The sequence below is a fragment of the Gossypium raimondii genome, chromosome 13 (assembly GCF_025698545.1).
Source record: "Gossypium raimondii isolate GPD5lz chromosome 13, ASM2569854v1, whole genome shotgun sequence".
In the NCBI taxonomy this organism is placed as follows: Eukaryota; Viridiplantae; Streptophyta; class Magnoliopsida; order Malvales; family Malvaceae; genus Gossypium; species Gossypium raimondii.
The window spans coordinates 45,690,451-45,699,378 of record NC_068577.1 but is presented as its reverse complement, the minus strand read 5'-3'; the positions used below and the strand labels follow the sequence as shown (position 1 = coordinate 45,699,378).

The 8,928-nt window shown below is 31.0% G+C and overlaps 1 protein-coding gene across 1 annotated transcript; it reads right to left on the bottom strand.

The window, feature by feature from the left end:
• Window positions 1–468: 468 nt before the first annotated feature.
• On the bottom strand, window positions 469–3,209 carry LOC105781617 ((+)-delta-cadinene synthase isozyme A). Its single transcript, XM_052626275.1, is given in 9 exon segments — window positions 469–794; window positions 797–956; window positions 1,098–1,346; window positions 1,449–1,587; window positions 1,781–1,999; window positions 2,092–2,350; window positions 2,353–2,463; window positions 2,620–2,890; window positions 2,981–3,209. Coding segments are annotated over 9 exon segments (1,662 nt in total). The 5' UTR covers window positions 3,104–3,209; the 3' UTR covers window positions 469–663.
• Between the last annotated feature and the right edge of the window lie 5,719 nt (window positions 3,210–8,928).

Here is an 8,928-nt window from a genome sequence, read left to right as displayed (position 1 = left end):
TATTTAGAAAAATAATTTTATTTTATTAAAATTTTATCACATATAAATAAGAATTAAGGCTTGTTAAAATAGTTTCATTAAATGGATTTATAAAATAATAAATAAAATTGTTAAATTATATATTGAATTACATTAAAGTATTTTTCCATTAACAAAAAAAATTATATCACTATATTTTAAATATCAAAATTTAATTATTTATATAGTAACTCTATATTCCATATATGAAATGTTATAAAAATAATTTATATAATCCAATATAATTTATTATAATTACATTAATTATATATTATCTACTGTCAAATTATTAACTATTATGAAAAAATGAAAATGAAAAATTAAGAGCATGGAATATCAAATTTTAATATTGTATAAATGTTTAAATAATCATTAGAAAATTTTCATTACTATAATATTTGAATTATCAAAATCATTTAGTATATTTTAATAAATCACATAACTTAAACATATAAAATCACGTATCATATATTTGATAGTAGAAATTAATTGGATTAAAAAGATACAAAGTACAAAGATTATCCGCTTGTTCATTCTTTTATATAGAAGAAACAAATCAAATAATGTAATGAAATTATACATTTCCTTCATTGTACAAACTTTATTAATTTTATCTCATAGTAAATCTTAAGCCAATGTTGAATTTCAAATTTGGATTGGATCAATCAATAATGAAGTGATCCCACCTTTAGCAGCTTTCCCAACATGTGTATAACCATCACCTTCTCTGTAAAGTACATCCATAACCCTAGCAAGGTTGAGGCTACGACAAAGAACGGTGTTGGCATTTCTGTCGGTTTCAAGAACTCTTCATTTACATCTTTCCATGAACTCTCTATGTGTTTGTTGAATTCATTGTATGCTTCCTGCGCTGTCACCCCATATTGTTTCATGTAACATTCGATTGCTGAGCAATCGTCTTCTCTCCTATGGTTGAACTGCACCCATATGAACCATATAGGCTAATTAACTTAGCAAATGCAAACCCTAGAAGCCTTACAATTCTATTATATAGATTTAAGTGCATATATATGTCATAATCGATTTTTAGAATTCTTGAATGTGAATATATAGTATACCTTATGTTCCGCAATATCGTCCATGAACCTGCAAATAATGGTGGAAGCCTTAATGATCTTGGGGTCACTGGCGGCCCATTTGAAGGTCTCAGGGGTTATAACTTCGCCCATGCCGACAAACGCCGTTATAGCAAGCATGGCATAGCCAGAGGTTGGCAATGCATTATCTCTAAATTCCTCAAAGGTTGGTTTATAATTTTGATGAGTCCATTTGGCCTCCAAAAGGTAAGCTTGAGCAAGGCGTATCATCTGAGGATTAAAGGCATAAAAAAGTAAGCAAATTGCTAATGTAATTTTCAAATTTTATACATTTATGATTAAAGCATATCATACTATTGTATCATTACATACCGCCTTTTTCGCATACTCAACTCGGTACTGTCTCCCTTGATTTGCCAACAGCTGTTCCATTTCTTCATAAACATCTAATAGTGCCTTGTAGCTTATTTTCATGTAATCCGGGAGTTGGTTCATGCATTTAATATCCCACCTAAAACACAATTTCAGGGTTAATTTGAATCTAAAACTTAGCCTGGTTAGTTCATACTATCACCATTAAAATATGAGCAACTGCAAGTTGGAGTGAATATCCTAACGTTTAAAAACATATATTCCCTTATTCTTTGTGATCTCAAAACTGTTTTTTTTTTTTTTTTTTGTAGAAAAGAAAAAGAAAATCTCACCTTTCAATTGCATTTGTATAGGGAATGAGTTCATCATAGGTTGCATATGAATCATAAGTATCATCAACAATGGAAGCCATTGCTATGACTTTTGTCAACATCTTTCTACCAAGAGAGTATTGGGGTTCAAAGTAAACTCCCATTATCCAAAAATAGCCTTCAACCACTCTATCTCTTGCAAATGGTAGTTTTCTTGTAAAGTCTAAATCTTTCCACCACCTAAAAAAAGCATCATAAAATGTCAGCAACAGTCGTGTGATCAATTGAAATAGTATTAGACTTCATAGCTTTAAAGATCTCCAAACACTTACCTGCAGATCTCACTTAGCTCTTTCCTATGCAAAAGCTGCAACAAGTTGAAATCAATCTTTGCAAATTGAAGCAACGATTTGTTATGGGATTCTAAATCTTGGTATATCGAAATGAAATTCCGGGCCTCAACCCTTGGCAAGCCCCTTCGGATAGACTGCTTTAAGGCATGGCCGACCTGTTCCGATAAAGGATGGTTTAAAGTTGGTAGAGCAAGTGTAAGTTGAGCAGTGGTGAAAGAAATGGCTTCATCAAGTATATCTTCCCATGGACCCTCATATAGGAAGCTTCATAAAGTTCCAACAACCCTTGCACATCACTTGTCAATGATGGCTTGAAGTTCCCAGCCTCATCTTTGAACTTGTTGAATGCATCTGCTCAACCACCCAAAATCATCATCAAACATTAGTTTCATCAATAAATATATATATACATATTGAAGTATTGTACAGATGATTATTAATGTAAAGTTTGATAATATTAATTGATAAATGGATAAGAAGAGTTATGAAAGTTTAAGACTTAATTACCACATGAAATACCGAAGCCATGCTCTCTAAGTAACCGGAATCGAAGAGCTGTAGTGTAGAGATCGGTGTCAGCATCATTGTTGTTGGTGTCACGGTAAATATTCTCTAGTTCATCTTCAATCTCTTTCTCAAAATGATAACTCACACCTAATCTTTGAACAGCATCAATGAAGGGCAACTTTTGGTTTGAATCATCAACAGGTTCCATAATCATCTTCCTCACTTGTGCTTTTAATTCTTCATATTGTAATTCTGTTGCAGCATCGATATCCTGCTCAAGTACGTATAATGCTTTTCCATGAAATCTCCAAAAAACTTAAAAATCGATAAAAGAGAGAGTAAGAAAAAAATTATAGATTACCGTATCAGGACAGATGATGAACATATCACCCCAAATACCGGGATGAAAATCAGCCTTGGGTCGATTTTCGGATGAAATGGCGGGATGGGGTGAAGCAAGAACTTGAGAAGCTTGTGAAGCCATTTTCTAGGATGTGTTGAAGGAAAAGTGTAGGGTTTTGGAAGCAAATAATTCAAAGATTAATTTGCTGCCTTTGCTTACTGTTTAGTGTTTAAAACACAGGTTTTGGATGAGACGATGTGTGCAATTGTTGCATGTATTTATAGGTATAAGATAGGAGTCAACAAAGTACAACGTAAATTGCACGTATTTTAACTATACTGGAAGGAGAAAAATATGCAAATACAGTGAGATCCTTTTGTTTGTTTCCACTTTCTATCCTTCAAAATTGGTGCCTCAAACACATTATTTTAGAATCTTGGGATAAAGGATTTGTTTGACTCGAATTGAGTGTACATTGTTTACTTAGCAGTCTTTCTGACTATTGCTGACGTAGTAAATGTGAGTGTTGAGCAATATACCTATTTCTCTATATTATTATTATTTGTTTAATTAGCTGAGACGGTCAATTTTGACTCCAACTTCCAATAATTTATCTAAAATTAATAACCCAAAATCAAATTGTAATCCCAAATCAAAATATTATTCCAATTTTGATTCAGCTGAATCAATCATAATATATAGGCGATTAAAATTTTATTTATTTATTTATTTATCTAGTAAAAGAATAACTACTACATAAAATATTATACTCCGCCTCTAAGTAAAATGAATAAATTTATTAATAGGAAATGGTTTAATATATAATATGTTAGCAGCCATGGACTCTGTTTTTAAGTGAATTTTCACACATAAATTAATATTAAAAAAATTAAGCCGGCTATATTTTATTTTCTTTTTAATTAAATTCTAATAATTGATATTCTCACTCGATCGAATCCATTATTATTTTTTATATTTTAAACCATTTAAAAATGATGATATTTATCATATCAACAAAAAAATATTTAATTATTTGTTAGAAGTAAAATAATAATCATTGTTATCAAATTACATAAGAAAAATCTAATGCATCCAAAATTTATGAGCATAACTAATATAACTACATACTGCTACATTCAACATGAATAAAAATTAAATTGTTAAAATATTAGCTACGAGGACCAAAGTTTTTCTTTTCTCTGTATAAAGGACCAATGTTTCTTTGATGGTAAAGAATCATATTATTGTGCCACTTTCAGCGATCATTTATATAAAATTTCATCTTTCACTTTGGGTTTTTTTTTATATATATATATACACATATTCTATTATATTTACTTTTTAAAATAAAGCACTACAAACACGGGCGAAACTAGGGGCTGGCACAGTCCCCTTAAAATGGAAAAATTTTCATTTAGACCCTTTGAAATCTTTAAAATTTTAAATTAATAAAAGTAAAATTACACTTTACCCCTAAAATGATAAAGATTTGATTTAATCCTTTAAAATTATAAAGATAGAGGCTATTAAAATAGTGAATTTGTATTTTTACTATTGTAAAATTACAATTTAATTTTGATCCCCTAAAACTATCTGCTTCCCTTGACCACATACTTTAAAAGAAAGTGTTGTATCAAGTTTCTAAGAGGAGAAACCAATTTTAATTATTAAATTGACCCAAATTAATTATAATCACATGTGAAAATGTAATGTGTGTTGTAAAATAATAATAATAATAAATTAATTAACTAATTGGATCACGCTTTTAAAACATCATCTTAATAAAGTGAAATAAAATTAAAAAGAGTAGGGTGATGTTGACACATAACATCATATTGGGTTAAGTTATCCTTCACACGAGCCCAAGACACTTAAAATACCAAAAGTCTAATTAGAATTATTTTATAGATTTGAATATGACATATTTAAGACATGTATTATATTATTATTTTATATTTTATACATCTAATTATATTTTATGTCATATTTACATTTATAACATATATTACAAAGGACAAATATTGGTCGCAGTGTAGGTGTGCCTATTCATGTAGTTTACACTTGTCTTTTTCTTTTGACGCTTTTGGAGATAAGAAAAGAGAAAGAAAAATAGATTTATTGGGTGTTGGGGTAAAGTTACATTATTATAAAAGAGGAATATAAGTTAAAATTTTGAAGATAATATTCAAAGGGACACTCACGAACCTGAAACAAAAATAGTAAAATTGACATGAACAATACGAAAAAGGATAAAAGAAAGAAATCAAAGGAAAAAAGAGAAATGTAACGCCCAAAATATGAATTTCTTATTTGGTAGATTATATCATAATTAAGTACCTATTTTAGTCGTTAAGGGTTTTGATTGTATATTTTAGTCGTTAAGTGGTAATTTTGTTTTTTGTTTTTTAAAAGAAGAGAAAACCTCCCCACGTTTCTTCTCCCTTACCCACACTTCACGCTGCCACTTCCATTCCCTACTGTTGCATCATGTTCCTTTCTTTTCTATTTTCCATTCTTTTGTTCTTTACTGGTCATTCTCAAATTGGGCTGCCATTGCATTCATTTCCTTATTGGTATTTTATTTTGTTTTATCTTAATCCCTTTCGACGTTCTTGCTTTCTTACTCTTTTGCTACTGGATTCGTATTCGGTGATTGTGTTTGTCACAATTGTATCATCAGGTAATACTGGGAGAGTCGGGATTCGTGTATATTAGGATTTATGTCGTGAAATCAAAATTTTAATTATTTCTTTTGCGTGCTACCATGAGAGGATCGAAAGGAAATTGGTGCTCCTCCACCACTTAAACGTTAGGTTGTTGTCGCCATCGCTATGTAAGTGATTTAACGCTTTTGAAAGCGAATGTGAGCATTTTTGTTGGAATATTTGATTTAGTTTTCAGATAATCAAGTCTCGATTGAATGTGTTAAATGAAGATAGTAATACCTCAATTTTACCCGCTTACATGAAGAAAATAAAGAAGTCCAAATTACAAGTGGGCCTATATGGCCCAAACTGAAATAAAATACAGTGGCCCAAAACAAAATCAGAAACCCTACGGTTTCTCAAGATCAACAGCGCCGCAACCATACCCCTAATCTCCGCGCGATCTTCATACCTGCACAACAAGGAAACAAAACAGAATACGGCAAGAAAAATCTTTGAAATCACGAATCAAGCAAGATATCAGAGGATTTTGTTTACTTTTCTTGTTTCATTATTTGCTATAAAAGCAAACTAAACACACTGTAATATGGATGGGGATTTTGAAAAAATCAATAAAAAGAGCAAGCATTTTCACAGCATAAATGGAGCAAAAATCGATAAAAGGTGGTTACTTGTAATTCTTTTTATTTATTTTCTTTACTGTTATAGTTATTTTTTTACAAATAAATAAGATAAAAAAAGGGAAAAAGGGAAAAGAAACAACCTTTTTGTTTCTAAAACGAGAACGAGGCGGTAGAGGGAGCCACCCCCGAGGATCGGTGGCCGGAAACTGAAAGGTTTCTTGCCTGCTTTGAGGATTTTCGTTGATATTTTGTGTTTTTGAGCCCGGATTTGGGTTTAGAAAGGTCGAGAAGGCCAAACCAGGGATTTCCCCTTTTTCGGCCACCGCAAGCGGTGCCGATCTTGAGATCGGTAATGGCGCGGTGGTTTTAACCGCCGATGATCATGATGACCGACCGATGGCCGGAGGATAGAGGAGGTTGAGAGCTTTTTTGAAGGGATTTTCGATTTTTTTTGAAGGAATGAAGAAATGAATTTTTTTTTATAATTTTGGCTTAAATAGCCGATTGAAAATGGCACCGTTTTTGAAGGGAGGATCCGTGCGTTGACCCGACCCGGACCTAGGATCCGTGTGTTTTTCATGCGGAGGGCCAAATTGCGCTTTTAGCCCCTCCGCCTTTTTATATTTTTACAATTAAGTTTTTTTTAAAATTTTTACCCTTTTATTGATTTCAATTTCAATTTGGTCCAACTTGCAACGGCGCCGTTTTAGAGGAGAAGAGAAAATTTCCCTTCCAGCCCCTCTATGTAATTCGCCCGTCTCATTTAGTCCTTTGGCCTCTACTTATTTACAGAGTTGCCTCAGAATTTTTACTTACAGTTCAAATTAGTCCTTTTTCATTTTCTTTATTTTTTTATTAATTAGTTTTTTTATTCTTTTTCATATTTAATTATTTTTTTTAAATATATGTATATTTTTTTACATACGCATATTTATTTTTGTAGTATAATATAATTATTTTTATTTTATTTTTATTTATATGTAATTATTTTTGTAGTATAATATAATTATATGTATGTATGTATGTATACATATTAATATTTTTAACCAATTATTTATTTATTTATATATATATGAATATATTTATTTTTTAAAATGCAAATATATGTTTTATATACTTTATAATTTATATTTTTTCTTTATAAATGCATCATGTATGTATAAGTTTCATAGCCCAAGGTTTCATATGTAAATTATGTGTATGACTTTTAATTTCAATGCATATATTATGTGCCTTTTATTCTTTATATTTTATTTATTTTCTTCATTCGATTATTAATTCATGATTTCGTTTATATGTTAAAAAGAATTGTTTTTTTATTTTGAACATTTATTTGATATTTTGTATGTGATTATTTTTATTATGTATATTGATTTTATTTATTCATTTATTTATATTATTTCTATGCCACTGTAATATTTATTATTGCATTGTATATTTAATGTAGCATCACATCATTTTTTACTCGATTTCAAACTTTTCAAAATTGAGAGAATGCTTGTATTTAGGATTTTCAAGGAAATTGAGCCCTAACGTATTGGGTTCCGATTTTCTTCGTTAAATCTAACAATCGAGCATTTCTCTTTAATCAAAAAAATAAGAACTCATTATTGGGAATTCAACACGTTGTGTCCTAACGTATTGGATGTGGCGCATTGATTTCTAAATGAAGATTTTTCTAAAAAATAATAAAGGAAATATTCCGAGTTTGGGATTTTGGAGGAATTGTGCCCTAACGTATTGGGCAGCGATTTCTTAAATCTTGAATAAATGGATATTCTTTTAAATTTTTATTGTACGAGTATTTTGGCCTAATTCATTTTTTGAGGAAATTAGAATGTCGTGCCCTAACGCATTGGGTGTGGCATTTTCTTCCTCTGAAATGATAAGGGTCTTAATACGTGACGTTTTTAAGTTTTTGCTAAGGATTATATTTTTCAAAATTTCGACATTAAGACATTAATTAATTAACTAGGTACCAATTTTAGGCGTTACGAGGGTGCTAATCCTTCCTCGTACGTAACCAACTCCCGGATCCGTTTTTCTAAAACTCGTAGACCAAAGCCGTTTTTTAGGTGATCCAATCACACCTCAATAAAATATTGGTGGCGACTCCCAATTTTCATTTTTTAAAAGTCGACAACCTAAAATTTTTGTTTTTCAAAAAAATGGTTTCGACAAAGATTTTAGGTTTTGGTAGTCTCGTGGTTGCATTTACATCGAAATCAAATCAAGTGTGTAACAAAAACTTGAGAAAACAGCGAACGACGAAAGCCAAAAATTGGGATTCTTGATGCCACATAGCCATGTGCCAAGTCTTGTATGACACACGGCCATGTGCTAGACCATGTGAAACACACTGTCTGGGTCAATAAGGCCGTGTAGGCCACACGGGCTGGCCAAGTAAGCCGTGTGGGCCACACAAGCATGTAGGCCCAAATTTTAAAATTTTACCCTAGGGTCATAGGCATCAATCGGGTCGAACATAGGCCTTCCATGATCCGTATGGCATAAATTAAGCTTTTAAACATGACTTATGATGTTCTGTTAGCGTAAAATTTGATGTGTATGCATGATTAATATGTTGTATGTTTAGTATGATCTGTAATATAGTAAGTCTGATCTGTTTTTTGTCAAGCACGATCTATATCTGTTATGAAAGCATGTATGACATGTA